At 34.8% G+C, this 20,506-nt stretch overlaps 1 protein-coding gene and 1 long non-coding RNA gene across 2 annotated transcripts; one reads left to right on the top strand and one right to left on the bottom strand.

Annotated features, from left to right (window-relative positions):
* Positions 1-18: 18 nt before the first annotated feature.
* On the top strand, positions 19-1,059 carry LOC106951882 (uncharacterized). Its single transcript, XR_001425883.1, has 2 exons — positions 19-137; positions 531-1,059. It is a non-coding gene; the product is annotated as an uncharacterized LOC106951882 (long non-coding RNA).
* On the bottom strand, positions 851-12,796 carry LOC106951881 (arachidonate 12-lipoxygenase, 12R-type-like). Its single transcript, XM_015039623.1, has 15 exons — positions 12,707-12,796; positions 12,352-12,522; positions 12,054-12,255; positions 11,220-11,301; positions 10,888-11,010; positions 10,675-10,778; positions 10,308-10,468; positions 9,993-10,136; positions 9,002-9,205; positions 8,718-8,804; positions 8,465-8,634; positions 6,678-6,802; positions 6,082-6,182; positions 5,382-5,552; positions 851-5,022 (listed from the first exon to the last, which is right to left on the bottom strand). Exons 2-15 carry the CDS (start codon positions 12,490-12,492, stop codon positions 4,843-4,845), a joined length of 1,995 nt encoding a protein of 664 aa, XP_014895109.1. The 5' UTR covers positions 12,493-12,522; positions 12,707-12,796; the 3' UTR covers positions 851-4,842.
* Positions 12,797-20,506: the final 7,710 nt, after the last annotated feature.

The following is a 20,506-nucleotide window of genomic DNA, read 5'->3' on the forward strand; positions in this document are numbered from 1 at the left end:
TCTCCCTGCAACTGCCACCTCCCACCAAAAAAGGGGAAGCGACTGAAGAAACGATGCTGAAAACACTGCCGGACGTCAACACCACAGTTCAGGGCATGGCCATCATGTGGCTGCTCAGCCAGCAGTCCAGTGACTTTGTGAGTGTTCACACTTCAGTGTGTTTTGCAAACATATGGTCAAGCTATATCAAGAACATTTGAACAGGTCAATCTCATTAAAGTAGTAAATAATTTAAAAGTGTTATCATTTCATGATAAATGTCATTTTGGGTTTTCTGTAGCTTCAATCCATTCACAATATGAGCAGAAATAAATGGTTGGTGTAATTCATCTTTATAATATATGAAAGACCTAATGATTTAGGTTTTTCACGGTTTTCTATTTTCTTGAGATGAACCTGTATATAAGGTAAAATGTTACTATGCAACTCCATGACTTCTTCATGGCTCTATATGTTTACACGAGTTGTCTACATGTTTCAAACATTTGCATCTCGGTGGCAGAAAAACTAAGTGTCCTTGATTTTATCAGGCACCTCTTGGCCAGTACTCTGAGGACCACTTCAGTGAGGAGACTCCACGGCAGATGATAGCGAACTTTCAAAAGGAGCTGGCGGCGTTGAGTGCAGCAATCAAAGAGAGAAACAAAACTCTGGAAGTGCCGTACACATACTTGGATCCAGAGGAGGTAGAAAACAGTGTGGCTATTTAGGGAAGTAAGAGAAGTTTCCTCTCAGTTTTCATAGTTGATAATAATCCCACACTGATGTGTTTCATGTTATTTTAGGTGTATTATTGGAACTTTTGTGAACATGTTGGGGGGGAGCAGAGGGGACATGATAATTATTTTCAATTTTATTTCAGTTTTGTTTAAATGTATAATTCAAATTTGAATGCAATGTTATTATTTGGGATGCATGCAGAGAAATATGGAGTCAGACGAGTGAGTGTACCGACCCTATAGAGTTTAGAAAGTGAGTTTCTCTAATTTGTTGCTTAAAAATACCTGTGTAAGAATCTATGTCAAAGTGCAAATAAAAATGTTTTTAAGCAGAAAACAATTATTGTGCTTTTCACTTACACGTTTGCTTACACTTTTGTACCCAAACAAACAATTGAAATAAATTTCCTAAAATTCACTGTATTGAAGTGTATTCAGCTCTTCAATTTTTCTACAGGATAATGCACGTAAAGTAAAGGTGTGATATCTTACTCATATTGTTTGAAGTTTGTTTTTGTAACCAATTTCTGTAACAATTGTTTTTTCTTTTCTCAATGCTTTTTGTGTTTTGGAGTTAGTGTCATACTAGTTCTGTTAGTCATTGTTCTACGATCCCCCAGACAGTAAAAAATCTGTTACTTTTAATTTAGTAATTAAAATTAAATAAAATTAAAATGAAAACAGAAAAACCCTTGATTATCCATCAGTGGCAAAGTTCAAGTGTACTTTCAGCAAAATAAGAGCTACATTACAGAGGACTTGTTAGAAAAGGACCCAAGCACAGAGATTGACTATGGTAAAGAAAATGGTTTTAATCATGAAAAAATTAAGGAGAACTTACTATGTTCCTGGACATAATTTAGCATCAGTATTTCAAATATTCTTTGGTAGGTCACATGGGGATGCAAAGATTAACAAACTTGTACTAATTCACAGATGTAAAACATGATTGTATCAGAAGAGCAACCGTGATTAAATTCACTTTAGAGACCAAAAAAACTAAGGATTCCTCGACCTGTCAAAATTTAATTAATCGAGTTTGATGGATTAAAAAGGCACCCCCAAATAAAAAAAATCTATGTTATCGCGCATGACCATCTGTTTAATAAGGCTCTATATGACCTTATGGAACATGTTTTTATTGTATAATTTGAGCCTTTTCATTGTATTAAATCCTTATCGTCAATTTCCAGATTTAAATTAAAGTCTTATCTTCATAAAACAGACAGGATTCTGAAACCTTCTATTAAATCAAACACTTACCTTAATCAGTCAGACAGGGAATATTTTCCCCTCCCCAAATGCAACAAGTAGAATGAGAGGACCTTCGAAAATATTGAAAGCAGAAAAACACAAATTCTGCCCCTTTATCTCTATTGGCTCATTCAAACATAAACTAAAAAGTGGGATGGGCATCTGCAGGGGAACAGGAAGATAAGAGCAGTTGGGAGTGGGCTCTATCCGTGTGAGGAGGAGTTACATCAGCAATTTGCATAGTTCTAGAACTTTCCATTTAGGAGGAAGGGGAAATCTTCCTTATCTGTCTGATGTTTCCATCAGTCAAGCCCTGCTTATGCAGATGTAGGGAAAGGAAATTGTTTGTGAATTTATTCTTGAATAAGTTTTTCTTTCTCACCAGTGTCTCCTACTGTTTAAGAATAAAACTGCAGTGACTGTTAAAATAAATACAGGAGTATTTATTGATTAATTCACTCAGATGAGATGAGGTTGGTGCTTAGTTCAAGCTGCATTTCTCCCCATGCTCTTATTACTTTGTTTTGAGGGTGAAGGGAGAAGGAGAAGGCAGATAGTGAATTTTTTCATTATGAGGACACTGCAATTAGTATTTCTTCTGTAATTTTTTTATAAATGACTTGGCAATCTTTTATTTCAATGTTGATGTATACAGACAATAGGACACAAATGTTCAAAATTCTTAAAATGTTTTGTGTCTTTTTTTAGGGATTCTTAGAATATATTATTGGAAAATTATTTTAATGGGAACAATGTGATAAAAGTGGAAACATTTTGGAGGGAATAATCTCATAATGGTAATTCATAGGGGCTGATATTAAAACTTCTGGGTTTGCAGGAGAGTATACATCAGGGTGATCAGGTGGTGAAGCGAAGCAGAGATTTTTAATCTTTGTAGATCATGCCCTAAATATGATTGAAAGTTGAAACTGCACTGCAACGTTCACACACTACGTTATAACATGGTAGTGGCATTAAATACTCAGTAGGAAAAATCAAGCTGGTCAAAATAAATGGAAGACTTAAAATTGCAGTGAGGTATTACTTCCAGCAGGGCTCTAAAAATGCAGCCAGAGATACAATGAATAAATAATTGGTTTAGATCAGTGTTCTCAAACTCAAGCTCCAGTTCTCAAAGTGCTAGTTTCCTGCAACTTTTAGAAGTCTCTCTGCTTCAGCACCAGCTCCAATATTTGGTCATTAGGAGAATTATTGTGTAGAGCTTGACTGCATGCAAGTGAGGGAGTTTAGTCGTTTGTTTAGAATATACACATCCAAAAGTGTCCAGGGCTGCAGTTTGAGACCACTGGTTCAGATTAAAACATACTTTTGCAGAATGGATGTATCAAATTCCAGACTTAAATATTATTGACCACCTGTGGCATGATTTGAGAACCATCTATCAAACTGATAAATTTTACGCAGTTTTGTGAAGAATTTGGGAAATAGTCTCAGGTGAACAAATCTTTTGCTTGTTTAGCAAAAGATTTATTAATTTTATTAATTATTAATTTTCTATGAGGTACCCTTTCGATTGTATTTTTTTCAAGATGGTGCAATATTAAGACTTGATTTTTTTTTATGTAAAAAGAAGACTGATGGTGAGTAAACAAGCTCACTCTGAAGAGTAGCTTAAAGCACAAGTTTTTGAACAAAGTTAAATAAGTAAAATAACACTCCAATAAATTTGCTCATACTGTTGAAAAAATCCACAAATATAAACTAACATACAAACAATAAAATAAGTTCCAACTGGCGTTTCAAAGAAAACAAAACATTTTTCCCCCAACACCAATTGAAATGTTTATTCATTTCGACTGAGCATTTATATTGCTTGCAAATCTAATATCTGTGACATGGTTCAAAAATCATAGTTGTGTGCTATAATATACCTATTGTGTTCTAACTTTTTAAACAAATAGTCATTCAAATATCACCTAAAATATTAGAACTGTTTCCATATTGATTGAACCGGTTCTCAAATCATGTGGTCCATAAAATTAATACAACATTTTACAGAGCTATTTAGGTAATTAGCAAAGTACAGAACAAATGTAAATCCACCACCCATAACAATACAATAGTCATTTGAAAATAATTGAATAAAGAAAGGAAAATAACACTTTTTTAGTTAAAATGAAAAATGTTATTCTGGCAACAACTGAATTCTGTTTCTTATCTTAATATTTTTGTAACCCTTTTCAAACGTCTAGGCATTTTTGAAGACCACACTACAGCCCCATTTAAATATATGTTAAAAAAAAAAAACACAAACTCAAATTTTCACCCGTCAAGATAGCAAATGCATTCCAGCAATCTCCACATAGAAATCTGACAATGGATCATCTAACAAGTAAGTTTAACCGTCACCCCACCATAACATCCACAGGCCAGATGTGTTTATTTTTCAGTTGAAACACCAATACACACAAATATGCTCACTGTTTTTACACTTTGACTAATCAAAAAGCCCTACTAATCAAACTAGACCCTACAATGTACTACATGTATTTGTACTGCTTTGGTTGTTTGGTCAACAATATCTAACTACTTCAATAGTTGTGCAAGGTAGATGAAGCACACTGATTAATTTATGTAGTGAAACAACAATAAGCACAAATCTCAAGATCCAAGTATCCCAAAGAGGTTCTACATTGTACTTGATCTTGGTACCTGGTTTCTTAATCCAAGAAACAACCTTAACTAGTCATCCTGCAGAACAACCGTGCTTTATGTTATTAATAAAGACCCAAAAGACTATCGCTTGTGCGACACCAGAAAAGATTGGTAAAACATGCATTTCCTCCTTAGCTCATTTTTGTGAATTAGTGACTGAATTTGATATGGAACATGTCTGATCATCTAATTTTCAAATGGACACACTATTTTCAATCTCTTCTGGGTCCAGGTATTTGTATGGGACATCCAGTTTGATGTTTCTTTCCTTGATAACTTTACTTAGCTCTTTCAGCTCTTCTTTGAATTTTTCCATCAGCTTCAGGGGTTGCTCCTCTGTGAAGTGATGCTCAGGGTAAGTGCCAAAAGGAACCTGATGAAATAAATCATACACTTACAATATTTTCTGCTGATGTTTAAATATATCAGGTAAAGACAATTGAAAATTATGTATAAAGAGGTAAAAAAAAAAAACAGCTGCATGTATTTTAGCAAATCTAGAGTATGTTTTGATTTTCACTTGTACAGCATATATATACATGTTAACTAATTTAAGCATGATGTTTACCTGAAACAACCTGATATAATGAGGTGAGGGATTTGTTTAAAATATACTGAACAAAACTCTGTTCTGTTTTAACAGTTGATAACTAATTGACACACAGATAGAATAAATGTATTTTACACAACTTGAACACAATTTTGAGAGTGTTTTGAGGTTTTCCCACTTACAAAGTCACTGTATCTCCTAGACAGCAAATACAACGTGGTCATGGCTGCAAGTGTTATGCTTTTGTCTGGCAGTGTCTCCAGTATTGTGGCCTCAGTTGCTTCCCCTTTTGTGGATGGTGGGGGACGTCGCAGGGTGCTTGGCAGGTTGGGCATCCAGCCACCATAGTCAAACTGAGATGCACAAGTAACCATGATTGTTAAGTTTTAAGGCATAGTATATGACAATTAATTAAACAATTTGATGTGTTTGATATTCTTTTTGGTGTGTGTTCAAAAATTTTTTGTTGTAAGGGATTATGGAATAATACAACACAAGCCTCTTTACAATTTCTTGTTTCACCAAACTGTTGGACCTAGCAATGCGGAAGATCTACACATCATAAAGTAAACCAGAATGAATAATCATGCAATATTTTCTTGTAACTATCAAACACCTTTAAAAAAAACTGGCCTAGGAATTTCCAATTTCAGAAAACACAAACAACTTCTAATAACAACGGTTTGTCAGCATTTGTTGAGGACAGTATTACAAAGTGATTAAAGTGTAAATAAATAAAACTTTAAATTTAGAATGGTTCAGTTTGGTTATTGGTTTTCTAAAATGCATCAATCAATGATAAACCACATAAAAATTTATATAGTGTTATCCATCAAAAAAGAATAGGTGAGCAAATTTCATCAATAAAATATAAAACCTCACCTGTCCAGAGTTCACAGCAGCATGCTGGACTGAGCTAGTGAAGATCACCATAGTCACGAACTTGGCCAGATCATTCACATTCTTAAAGTCCAGGGGGATTCCTGATAATTTAAAAATAAAAATATTGAGGAATGTTTTATATTTGCTACTATATAATAGGCAGTATGCTTTCTCTATAAACAAAATATTGGCAATATTATCAGTTTAGGTATTTTTTCCCAGAGTGGTGTAAGCAAACGACAAACAACTTGAATACAAGTTGTTTCTTGTTTGGTTTTTAAACATCCACACCATGCAATTTTTGTAACCATCAACAGACTCTGATAAACATACTGGATGAATAACTCAAACTCTATCCATTGCTAAATTAAAAGAATGCATTTAAGATGTTGGGATTCCCCCCACTCCCTCATTAACTAGATACTTTTTTGAAAGAATAATCCACACATTTTCAATAGAGTTGAGGTTGGGGCCCCTCTAGGAGCCTAATCTTAGCGCATTAAAAGAAACATGACACAGGGCCAAACGAAATTATACTTTTACACTTGCATATCCTGTTTTAAGCAGAATCTTGGTTAAACAGGATAAGAACCTACCTGATTTTTCTTTTGGGCAAAGGAATCCATGCTCAAAAATGTCCCATATCCAGTCTTCTAGTTCACGGTCGTTTTGAACATCATCATCAGTCTTGTAGTAGTGCTTTAGGATTCCTTCGACAAAACTTTTCCAGATGGAGGACGGTATAATTGTAAATAGATTAATTTTACATTAAAGGCTTACCTTACAACTATATGAAAAAAATAACATATGAAAGAATGTGTGGTTTGAGATACAGATACTTATTTATATTGTAAACCTAAAGAAAAAAGTTGTAAATTTTTCAGCGAAAGGTGAGGAAAAGGTCATTTTTGGTGAGGTCACTGTCATGGTCTAATACTTTAAAATTAATCGTTTTAAATATTTTCAAAGAATTTGTGAATTTTGTAAGTATTTGCATTCAATATTCAGTTTGTATCCACTTGGATTTTAGATTCATAATGTTTTTGTTTTCTGTTTTAAATATTTCCATGTTTTCAAATCAGGGATGTCCCGAGCCGATCATGTGGTTTTACACTTGATCAGAATTGTTCGTTACATCCCAATCAAGGATCATATATATATATATATATATATATATATTTTTTTTTTTTTTTTTTTTTTCTAAACCCAGATAGGATATAGAATAATAACAGTATCTGCCGGTATGTGGTGGTACAGAGTCAGACTGTCTCAAAACAACACATGTGACATGCAGCAGGGACGGCCATAAAGCAAAGCAGAACATGACATCACCTTGAAGTGAGATCACTGTTGCCAACTTAGCAATATTGTTGTTGTATCCAAAGGTCAACTAATATGGGAAAAAAAATTACTTTTTACATGTTTCTGTACTTCTGTTTAGTTATCTACTGCATCTCAAAACAGCTCTGGAGCAGAAAAAAAAACACCCAGCCATTTTTTGGAAAAAAGTAAATGTACTGGTGTCTGCAAAATCATGTCTTTCAAAAACCTCTAAATTGTTGCTACAATTTTATTACCTAGCAACTCCAAGCCAACCCCCTCACCTGTCAACCAAAGTACAGCTCTACCCACTTCATTACAAGACAACAATAAGTTTGTTCTGCTGGTTTTACCAGAAGAATAAAAAAAGTGAAGTAATAAGTAACATCATGCCCATTGTTTGCTTTCCAGGTCTAAATTCTGTGTTTTGCCAGTGTTGAACACTAGGTAAGAGAAGCTTCATATCTCCTCATAAAATTCACTATTTGCACTAATTTGTAATTATTTTTGATGCTAATAAAGGCAAGATTTATATTTTGTGTATTTGTTTGTTTAGCTGGCATATATCAGACTTTTGTGGTGGTCTTCTTTCTGGTGTGTGTTTTCTTTCTAGGTTACATCCCAACTGTCCTTGTACTCTCAGAGTTGAGCCTAAAGAACTGCGACTCTTTGAGTCTGGGTGATCTTGTATTTAAAGGTTTGTAATGTTTGGTGTAATGTGTGGTGTGTTTTCCAAACATATTGTGGGAATCAACAGCACTTATGGGGTCAAAAACCTGGGCTCCATAAGAAGAAGTGTTTTGGGTTTCTACATGACTAGCTAATAATTATTACACTTATTAACCTGTTGTTCACAGGTTGTCATTCACGAGAGGACCCAAATTTGGGTCCTCTCGTGAATGACAGGTTAAAGACAAATATACTCAAAGGAAGAAGGGGATTTAAAAACATAAATCCTTAAAAATGTTTTTTTTTTCACCTATTGAATAATAAAACATCAATCGTACTTTTGACTCTCTATGTTTAAAAACATAATTACAGGAAGAGGACAAATCAATTGTACCGGTGTAGAATGTCCCACAGCTTAAGTCCGTCATCTCTGTAGAAGAAGTTTGGGATGTCCTTCATCCCACGGTCTTCAATGTCATCGGGTATGCATAGGGACCTGTATGTCATTGAGGACAGGGATTTCCTCAGGATTTGGATCATACCCTCTCCACCCGAAGCTGCCACCTAGTGAAAAGTTAATTCAAAGACAAAGGGATTATTTGGAAATGACATAAATAATGGTATTCCCCAAACAATGTCTTTCTCACCTGTGTGAAAGCACCGGTCTCAGATATTAGAATTAATCGAGCCATGGTATTAATGTGCAGAGTGTAGCGAGAGTGGGGTATAAGAAGCTGAGGACAAAGACAACTCTTTTAGGCATACTTATAACTGAATTAGATGTTGTTGCTTTTTCATGCTATATTTTTTGTTTTAGACATACACAACTGCTAATTCAATAAACACCTGGACAAAGTCATAGAGTTAAACAATGTAAACTAAGTACTAATATAAACAATACAAAATTTTGTGTCTCCACAGCTTCTATTACCTTGTATAGAGGATGCACCATGGGCAAGTTGCGCATCAGTGATACTGCAAAGACTTCTGACAGCAGATGAGTGCGCAGCAGGTGACAGTTGAGTTGATGGAAATTAAACTCCGCACTTCTCACAAAAATTTTTGCCAACAGCCAGTCATGCTCAGAATCAGAAGGGAGGAAGATCGGGTTGTCTGCTCCTGGCTTCTGCTGCAGCTGCAGGAAAAAAAAAAAGAAATGTGTAGGTTAGCTTCTCTGTTTGCTTGAAATTGATTATTAATTGACATAAAAATAACACAAGGTTTAAAACAATATTTTTTTGTTTGCATTTTTCTTAAAGGTTTTGCTGTTATGGTTTTAAATTTAACTGCAGATTTTTATTCAATTATAGTTTATTAGAACAAAGACTTGACTCTGATTGACAGCAAGTTTGAAATTAAGTATGAATTTAACACAAAAGCTGAACTACAAGATTGCGGAACTGATTAAGAAGATGTAATTTATTGATTGAATTAAGACATTATTAATTTATTGAGGAAATTAATAATTTAATAATGAAAAAAAAACGTTTTTTGTCCTCATCCTATCCTACCAAATGTAATTTCTTTCATCTGTTGAAAGGGCGGTGCTCCCCTTGCCCAGGGCTGTAGGGCTGTAGCCCTGGGCGACGGGAGCACCCGGGGCTCCATCTATTTTTTTGTCTTCTCCGGATAGGCTGTACTGAAATGTACTTTAGTTGTGCTTCTGTACAATGACAATAAGGCGTTCTTATTCTGATTCTGATGTTAAAAACTGATGTGGTCTTTCACTATTGTGAACTTTTCCTCTTTGAATAAATAACCATGCTGTCCCTTGAAGAGAACATGGAGTTCAAAGAAACACTGCTAGAGTTGTCTTTTTTTGTTTTTCAAAATATGCTATTTTAAAAAGTGCACAGTTATGCCCATAATAAGACCATATATCTATGTATACTAAAAAGTTTTTCATGAAAGTGACATCTTACCTGAATAGCAATAGGCATCAGTTTATCTTCGGCTGTTTTATGGAGCAGGACAAGTGGAGCCATCAGATATTGTTTTTTTCCTTTGATGTCTCTTGTTGCTACCCCATCCAAAATCTGGTAGTTGCACAGATATATGTTGCCTTTCTGTTTAATTTTAGAGCAAAATAGTAAGAGCTTGCCTTAGATGTACGGGAAATCAACTTTGCATTTGTGAAGACATTTAAGATCTGGCATACATCACCCCAATGAGTAAAAGAAACCATTAGTCCACTGATTTTTTTTTTTTTATTTCCTCATCTTTTTAAGGTTAATTACCTCAATTTCCTGAGGCAAATTGCAGTAATGGCAGATCATGTGTTCAGTGACAGGAAAGTTGTCAGGCAGGGAAGTGCAGCGTTGGATCAACATGGGATTAATACCATTTAGAAACTGGTAGCCAAAGAAAGCATCATCCTTCCAGTTGTCTTTGACATAGCCTGTAACAAAGGAAATCTCTGCTCATCTTTTTTCTTGGGATGTAGGTGTGTGTTTGTGTGTGTAAGTAAAACATGACTATATATGTATGGATAAAGATGGACTTATATTGTGGATGAATTGTGAAATAATACCAGTTCAAATGTAGCAATTTTCCTCTTATATGTAAGTTGCATTGTAATTTGATACCTTACATAATGACACATACCCAGGATGTCATATTTGCTGTAATCCATCAGCTCACTGATCTGTTCAAAATCTGGCCATGTATCATAACACTTAGTGGATTCCTTCAATTTTTTCCAAACAACGCTGTAAAATAAGAATCACAATATACATTTTAAAATATAGAAGTATGTCTGATATAAGATAAAACTCACTGTATATTTTAACACTTCATATTTGCAATAGAGGGACTCACGTTTGTTCCTGATTTTTTTTGAACTCATCTTGCTTGACTTCAATGAACTGATCATTCCTAGGCAGGTGAGACGGTAGCATTGCCTGAATATGGTGAGGTATTCCCTTTTCAAACACTTGCCAGCTGAAAAAAAAATAAAGTTATGACAGTGTGATAGTGAATTTGTGGTCCCAGTGTGATTATATACATACTATATAATGTAGTAGCTTTGACTTTTTTTTTTTGCAATCACAAATTCATTGGATCTGTCAAATAAATGTTTACTTGTTAGTCAACCCAAAATGAAAGAAGTTTATGTGTATAACTGTAATTTGTATACAAACTCTACTTACCAATATGTTTCCTTTAGTTGAGAAAGTTTTTTGTGCCGATTGAAGCGACCAGAGGGACTGAGCTCCTTCTTGGCAATCAAAGCTAAGGAGAACATTGAAACAAGAACATATCAAAGATGTTAAATCTGGCCGCCTATAAGTTCTTTGTGTCCCTCAAGTAAATGGAACTTTCAAGATAAAAAGTTCTCTGCTTAAATATTTTATCAGTCAAATCACAGCAGTTCTTAACTGTATACTTTCAAATGGCATTAAGATGAAAATATGTTTGATATTTAACTTCAAGAAGTACTCAATGAATGCAGAGACAGCTATTTATTAATACTGCCACAGTTTTTGTAATAGGTAGTTTTATTAATACATTCTGCTACAGCCAACCCTTTCAAGACAGTTGTGATCTCGATATGGCCCAAAATAAAAACGAGTGACACACCAGATTAAAGATTAAATTATAAAGACCATGGACTACCCCAAAATCTTCAGTTGACCTTAAATGGTTGAAATTAAGTGAAATGGTTTAAACATGGATGCAGTTGGGTGCTGCAAACATAAAAATGATCCTAAATACAAATCAAAGCTAGTTCAAGAATAGATTATGGAGACTATGCCCCAGTCTCCTTAATCTAATCTCAATTTCAATCGAAGGGTTTTCTATGCACAAAACCCTTCGATTTTGTGCATAGAGCTCCCAAACTTGGTCCATACAACAAAGCCAACCAACTTAAATGAACCCTTTCAATCCTGTCAATAAGACTGCTCAACTATCCAGACAGAAAAAAAACAAATATCTTGTTTATGCACAGCATGGAGATGTCAGATGAGCAAGTTTGCACAAACCTTGACCCTCATTGAAGGAATGTTTCTTACAGTCAGTAATCCAGGTGTATATTGGGAAGTAGTAGGTTTCTCCATTGGGATCTTTGACTTTTATATTTTTGAGAAACCAGTTGTTTTCAACCACATATAAAGGCCTCTTCTTAATCTCTATTCGCAACAGTTTTCCAATGGGGTCATCACAATCTATAGTACATTTTGACACCTAAGAAAATGAAAGTTAATAAGATGACACCAGAACAAATAAAATGCATTTTCTCATAGCTGCAACATCAAGATTCAAGTTTTTAACAAGGCATACCAATTCTTTGTAGTTATCATTTTCAGACAGTGGAGCTGATTTGGTCATTCCTTTTTCTCCCACCAACTTCAAGTCCACATGCGGCAGAGTGCAGCTCTCCGATTCCGTGGAATGTTCCACAGTTATTTCATAGGTCACCATTTTCACTCTACAGTGAATCAATTCTGACAACTGAAAGAAAAGTCATTGACACATTCAGATTGACTATCGGGAGATGAATCTGTATGTCCAGCCATTCAGTTACAGTATCATGATGGTAAACAGAACAACATAGTATAACAGATAAAGTTTTGTTTTTACTATCATTAAATTCAGTCTCATAATACCTTGAATTATTTAAAAACATGCATCTTACCTCTACTAATGACTACAAGAGACTTCTCTGAAGAGGTGAAGAACTGCTGGCTCTCTACTGCCAATCCTCTGTTATCTCCTTATATATACTTACGGTTTAGAATGCTTCGTGTTACTAAATACTGAAAAAACTGTTATCTCACCTGAATTACCACAGAAATATTATGCAATAAAAGCCTAGGGCACAATAACGGCAGAAAAAGGACTTCCCACAAAAACGGTTGTTTGCTATGCTAATAAAATTTTACTTTGCCACTCCCAACTCAGCACAGATATTACTATAGGAAAAAGTTGTATTAATTCTAATACATTCTTACAATGTTCAAACATTGCTAAACATTGGCTTGCATATTAGTTTAAGGCAACAAAGCACTGTAAATGTGTTTTAACAATGAAACATTTCCTTTCCATGTAGCCACATTAGGACAACTGTGTTGGTTTGGTTTTAGGTATGCTTCAGCATCTCCAAGAAAAAACATATCCATTTTTGCACTCCAGAGCCTGGCCTGGGCATGCCTGTGTTCACACCCAGGTTCGGTGTTTTGCATTAGCTATATGATCACACAGCAGTTCTTGGTACTCAATTGTAATTTTTGCTGAAATCCAATTTTTTTGTGTTGTTGTTCATGCTACTAATTTAATTAATTCAATTAATAAAAGAGGGGAAAACCTACAGGGCTGCACAGTGGCGCAGTTGCCTTGCAGCAACAAGGTTCTGGGTTCGATTCCCAGTCCGGGACCTTTCTCCATGGAGTTTGCATGTTCTCCCTGTGCATGCGTGGGTTCTCTCCGGGTACTCCGGCTTCCTCCCACAGTCCAAAAAACATGACTGTCAGGATAATTGGTTTCTCTAAGTTCTCCCTAGGTGTGAGTGTGTGTGCATGGTTGTGTGTCCTGTCTGTCTCTGTGTTGCCCTGCGACAAATTGGCGACCTGTCCAGGGTGAACCCTGCCTCTTCCCCTGAACGCTGGAGATAGGCACCAGCACCCCTCCCAACCCCACTAAGGATGTAATCCCAGAAGGATGTATAGAAAATGGAAAACCTATAAAGAAGCGCAGAAAATGATAGACTGTTCAGTTAAAATGGTATCAATGCTTTAAAATGGCAGCCAAAGACAGGAAAGTAAAAGAAAAACAGCTATTCGGAGAAGTACCAAAATGGCAAAGGCTCAGTGATCAGCTCCAGGAGGATTAAAGATCTGTGCTTGCATGTGAGTACTGCAACACTCAGATGATGTCTATGTGAAGCCAAACTGCCTGCAAAGTCCCATTGTTAAAAAAGGAGACGTGCTGAAGCAGCTACAATTTGCCAAAGAACATATTGACAGGCCTAAAGAGAAATGGTGTAATATTTTGTGGACTGATGGAAGTAAAATTGTTCTTTTTGATTCTTAGGGCCACAGACAGTTTGTTAGAGCCACAGTACACAATGAAGACAATAAAGCATGGTGGTTCAAGCATCATGATATGGGGATGTTTCTCATGCTATGGCGTTGGTCCTATTTATCGTATATCAAGGATCATGGATCAGTTTGAATACACCAGAATACAGGAAGAAGTCATGTTGACGTATGCAGAAGAGGAAATGCAATTGAAATGGGTGTTTCAACAAGGCAATGACCCCAAACACACCAGCAAGTGAGTAAAATCATGGTTCTAGACAAACAGAATTCAAGTAATGGAGTGGCCAGCACAATCCCCGGGCTTTGATCCCATAGAAAACTTGTGTGTTTACATAAAAAATGTTGTTCATAAGGCAAAACCAAAAAAAAAAAAAAAAAAAAACGGGAAATTGGGGAAAATAGTACAGTTGTCCTGGGCTGCTGACCGGTGCCAGAAGTTGGTTGACTCCATGAACCACAGATGCGAAGCAGTTATCAGAAACCGCGGCTATGCAATATTAGTTCATGATTCTCAGGAAAGATGAATCTTCCAGCATTTCTTAGTTTATGCAGTTTATTTTTGAGCTTGTAAAGAAAGATGGTCAACACTGCAATTTTTTTGAACATTTTATTTCTTGACTTTCTGTAAAATATTGTAATATTTAATTACTTTGTGTTCATTAAAATACAATTTATTTGAAGAATTTTGAGGTTTACTCACCTTTTTAAACACACTGCTCTTATTATGAATATAACTGTACATTTCATGCTTCATACACACTACAGTACTGCCAACATATCAGGCTACCAGATATGTAGCCTGATATGTTGGCTACATATCTTGTAGCCAACATATCAGATATGTAAAATGATCAATTAACACACTTTCTGGCTGAAAGAAATTACATTGTATATTCAATATATTCACATTTTTCAAGGATACATTTGCAAATATGCTATCAGAGAATTGTACACATTGTCAATATATTAAAACTTTACAGAAAATATGCTTTTGAAAATTAGTGGAATAAAATAAGTACACTTTAGAGGGAATGTGAAAAATATTACACCAGGAACAGAGTATTGTTTTAATACAATGTCACAGTATACCAGTATTACTCCAGACAAACTGACATTTTTCCTTCCAAAGAACAGTGAGGGTCAACGACACAACATTCCCATTCACTGCACTACTGCAAGTTAAAGATTGTTTTTTTTATTATTATTATTCTTTGCCATTTTAACAAAAGCAGTAAAAGATTATTAAGGCACTTAAAAAGTCATACCTCATTAGCCTAAAGTATACACTCAGACATAATCTGAAACATACTGAAATTTCTGTTTATTCAATAGTTTACTTTTGAAGTAAGCTTTAAGTGAATTAAAAAATATATTTTTTTGAGCATTTTCAACTATCCACAAAATATCTTTAAAAGTATATTTTTTCATTGGTACACTTGAGCAAATACATATTTTGTTCTCTTAAAGTATAGTTTTATTTAATATATTTCTTAAAATTGTAATGTGGAACAATTATATTTTAGTGTATTTAAAGTTATAATGTCAAAATTGGTAAAAGCATGCTCTTAGTATACTTCATAGCACACTTAATACCTAGCATACTTAAAATGTACTTATACAACTAGCATGTTTGAATTATACTAAAGTATATGTTTTTTTTCCCTAGGGCAATCTCTAACTGAATGCACAGTTCCACAGAAATGTTTCAACATATGAGTAGGGACATGTTGGTATTGAGGTTCTCATGGTTGGCCTGTAACCGTTGGCTGAGTAAATAAACTTGGCTGAGAAATGCATCTCAGTTGCACAATGCTTTCAGTTTTTAGTTCCAATTAATACCTCTGCATATGTCTGCCATGTAAGATATAAACACACATTCTGTCTGGTATGAACTTGCTTTAACTGGAAAATGTTGAACTTGTTTGTTGAAAAAAATCTTCCAAGCACATCAAGATATTAAGCTGAAAAACAAACAAATAAGTGTAATGGAAAAACCTGCAAACCATTTTCTAATATAACACAATACGTGCATTCATTTAACCACACCTGTACTATCAGTACCCCCAAGGCGGTTGCACTTAGCTGGGAACTCTTGGATGATACTCTTGGATAATACCACAGACATTTGTCCGAGTCTGTAGGACTTTAGTTAAACCGCCATTTGACAAGGACTCAAACCTTTAAAACTTCTTTACATAAAGAGATAAAAACAAAGATAAAATTAAAGATAAAAACATTAAAAACATTGAAGACATCAAAACCCGCACTCTAACCCTAATTTAGCCATAAGCAACTCTAAACAGGTGGGTTTTAAGTTGAGATTTAAAGGCACCCAGTGTTTCAGCTGTTTTACAGTTTTCTGGAAGTTTGTTCCAAATTTGTGGTGCGTAGAAGCTGAATGCTGCTTCTCCTCGTTTGGTTCTGGTTCTGGGGATGCAGAGCAGACCAGAACCAGAAGATCTGAGGGGTCTAGACGGTTGGTACAGCAATAACAGATCTTTAATGTATTTTGGTGCTAAACCGTTCAGTGATTTATAAACTAACAACAGTATTTTAAAGTCTATTCTTTGAGCTACAGGGAGCCAATGTAGGGACTTTAAAACTGGTGTTATGTGCTCTATCCTCCTGGTTTTAGTGAGAACGTGAGCAGCAGCGTTCTGGATCAGCTGCAGCTGTTTGATTGATTTATTAGTCAGACCTGTGAAGGCGCTGTTGCAGTAATCAATGTGACTAAAGATAAACGCACGGATGAGTTTCTCTAGAAAGTTTTGGCACATCCACACGTTTATCTGTTCTAAGCATCTGTTCAGTTCACTTCCTGCTAAAGAGACCCCTGGTGGTTGAAGAAAAATCCACATATAAATGGCTTATAGTCTGGAAAATATGGTAAATGAAAAAAAAAAAAAAAAACAATCTGAATGCTCTCTGGTATTGTTCAGGGGGCCGGACCAAATGTGGAGGCGGGCCGTAGTTTGGGGACCACTGATCTAAACACACATTCTGTCTGGTATGCATTTGCTTTAACTGGAAAATGTTGAACTTGTTTGTTGAAAATAAGTCTTCCAAGCACATCGAGATATTAAGCTGAGAAACAAAAAAAATGTAATGGAAAAACCTGCAAACCTTTTTCTAATATATTAAATCAGCTTTAAATAAGAAGTGTGCATGTGCTGGTTGATTTATTTATCAGTGGGAAGGATTTTTAGCAAGATTTATGATTTCTGTGTTTAAATTAGGTTCAGTCTCAGTCCATTTCCAAGTATCTGTTTTGGGTACTGATTATTATGCATTATGGCTGTCTCTTTATGTCTCTCTCCTGGTTTGTGCTATACTTGGGACTGTAAACAAGACACTGCCTGAGTCACTAATCTGCACATTATGTTCCGGTGATAAAATGTAATTTAATAACACAAAATCTTTACAGTTCTACAGACATAATTTTTAAACTTGCACAATGTAATATCACAGTAGAACAACATAAATATTATATTTTAAGAACAATATTATATTTTGATTAATTAATCTATCTTTTCCTTAGAGTAATTTTATATTTCCAAATGCAAGTATGTCATAATAACATGGTAGTGTATTGTGCAAACATAAAAATTATGTTGTTAAAACAACGTTTTTACATTATAACTTGTTATAGCTCTATTTTTCTTTTGCTTCTGTAGCAGCTTCATGATTTGTATTTATTTTTGTACACAATGTTTGATTTAAGAAAAGACAGGTAAGACTAGATCAGCAACTGATAAGTAAAATCTTCTGATACATAAAAAAAGGAACAGAAAGGAAGAGTTGTGTGCATTCATTTAATGACAGCTTTACTGGCTGTACCTCCCTGGGGGTTGCACTCAACTCTTGGATAATACCACAGAAATTCGTCCGAGTAAAGGCGGTGAATAACGGATAAACAGCCATTGTGTTGTGTAACAGAAACTAACTGTTGGGACTTTCTCATTAAACGACTTTTATACCAGATGAAGCATCAACAAGCAACAACACATGATGTGAAAAGTAGCACAACACCCACCAATATGTATTTTGCACAGCCCATTAGTTTAAAAATCACTGCAAAGACAAGTTTTTATTGTCCTATTTAGTCATTTAGGTTTCCACATGATGTTCCTATGGATAAACTGGTTAAAGGTAACAAAGTGTATCAAGGCTTTAAAAATTCAGTGTTTCCGAAAGTCTAAAATTGCAATTAGGGTTTATTCTCCAGTCTACGTCTCAAACTTGAAAGAGGCTTAGCAGGTAGAACGGATGAACCTTATACTTCTGGTGTTTACCCTCAGCATAACGTTTCAACACTTGGCCCAAGATCAAATGGTGCAAAAACGCCTCATCAACTGAATGCTCAGTACAGATTACTTGTGCCAAGAAAACAAAACTGTAAAAAAAAACAATGTTATTAATTATACTATATTTAATCAAACTGTTGTTTCTTTTCTGTGATAAAAAAAAGCAATTCAATCATCTTGTATATTAGATATAAAAAAAACTTCAACTTTTGTTGCCATCTGCTGTTACAGAAAACTTTCACATTTTTCTGTTATTCGTCAGTACCTTTGTGTTGAGGGCCGTGGCCCCTTGGGAAGCCTCTAGCGTTCTCTAGGGGACCCTCAGAAAGCTGGACAAAAGATGAGGAAAAAAATCTAACAATAACAAAAACTTTTTAAATCATAAAATATTAAATAAAATTATTGAAATGTTACTTACCATGCTCATCTTTCTGACTCGCTGCAAGTTAAATTCATCAAGCTGGTTTTCTCCTGAATCTAGTGTAGCAAGCGCAAGATAAATAAGTTCCTGACAGGAAAAAGGCTGTAGGAACAATCCTTTTGCTAAACAAGTGTAATAATTATTGAACAGTGAATAAAAGTGAGGAAAAAGCATTCCAAAAGTCAATCTTTCTTTAAGTATTTGTAGCATCATCTCTTGGCTCGCTAATGGGATTTCTAAACAGAAGCCATGACATGCAAAAGTTTGGGACCCTGAACTGGGTAGCCTTCTGCAGGAGATACGCTTTTAGGTCAACGTAGGTAGATTAATCAGCATTATCTAATATTAACTTGTAACATTTTATTTAATCCAAGATGTAATGTGTAGCCAAGGGAAATATGTTCAGCTTAAGAAAGAATTGAATCATTTGTTTGTGTCAAGCAGAGAAACATCAATGGAGATTACAAAAACTACTAAAATTGGATTGAGAATTATTGAATGCTTTATTAAAAACTGGAAGGCTAGTTGGGAACAGTCATCTTTGAGGAAGAAATGTGGTTGGATAAAAAACCATGAATGATCATGGTCAGTGATCACTTAAATGTTTGATGACATCAAATTAAAGAAAAAGGATAGTAGGACTCAAGGTTGTATTGAAAAGCGGAAATAAGAACATTTCCACACAATGTGAAGGGACATCAAGGGATTAGAACTGAACAGCTGTGTAGTCATCATAAAACATCTAATCAGTGAGGTTAACTGAGAAAAAAGTTATAATTTGCAAAGGAGAATAAAGATTGAACTCTGGATAAGACAAAATTCAGATGAAGCGATGCACCCATCATGCATCAACATGTGTTGAGAACTATAGCTTCCGCACCAAAGTGCACCCGTTCTGCCAATTTAGCCACTAAGCACCCCCGTGTTAAATATTTTTTAATAAAAGTTTTCATCTAAATACTATGAAACCTATTTTATTTAACTTATGGTTATTCTATGAAAATCTCATCCTGACCCATGCCTACTTCCAACAGGCATGTGTCAGTATGTATTTAAGTGGAACATATTTATGTATTTTCCACTTAAATACATAAAATATTTAGATAATATTTTCTTATTTTCAACTTAAATGCATATAATATTTAGAAAATATTTATGTATTTTCTACTTAAACACATACGGTATCAAGTATTTTTTAAAATCCTGTTTAGAATGCCTGTTTATAGCACTTGTCATTAAGAGGTATCCTCCGTCTAAAATGAAAATATTTTACGTATTAGCAATAACCCTACTTTATTCATGTTCTCACAGGAGTTGCATTCAAAAACCATTTCTGTATAAGAGACTGGTGAATAAACACGTTTTAAAGAAAATTAACATCAACAGTCAACCACATAGTGACCATTGTTTAAGCTATGGTCACTATGTTGTTCTTCTATGTTCAATTTTTCACCACATTACTTGTTTTAGTTTGTTTTCACTGTAATTTAATAAATAAAACAACAACTTGAAATGCCACTGCTGGTATTTTATACAAATTTAAAGCTAAAAAAAAATTCTCACATCTGTTTAATTTTAGTCGTAGTTTCATAACATTAATCTAAGTCTCAAAAACTAAAGCTAAATAAATAAACCACTGATGAAATCAACTCTTGGAACAGGTTATTGCCTTT

This window comes from Poecilia latipinna, unplaced genomic scaffold (assembly GCF_001443285.1).
Source record: "Poecilia latipinna isolate Pla-1442-1.1 unplaced genomic scaffold, P_latipinna-1.0 Scaffold478, whole genome shotgun sequence".
In the NCBI taxonomy this organism is placed as follows: Eukaryota; Metazoa; Chordata; class Actinopteri; order Cyprinodontiformes; family Poeciliidae; genus Poecilia; species Poecilia latipinna.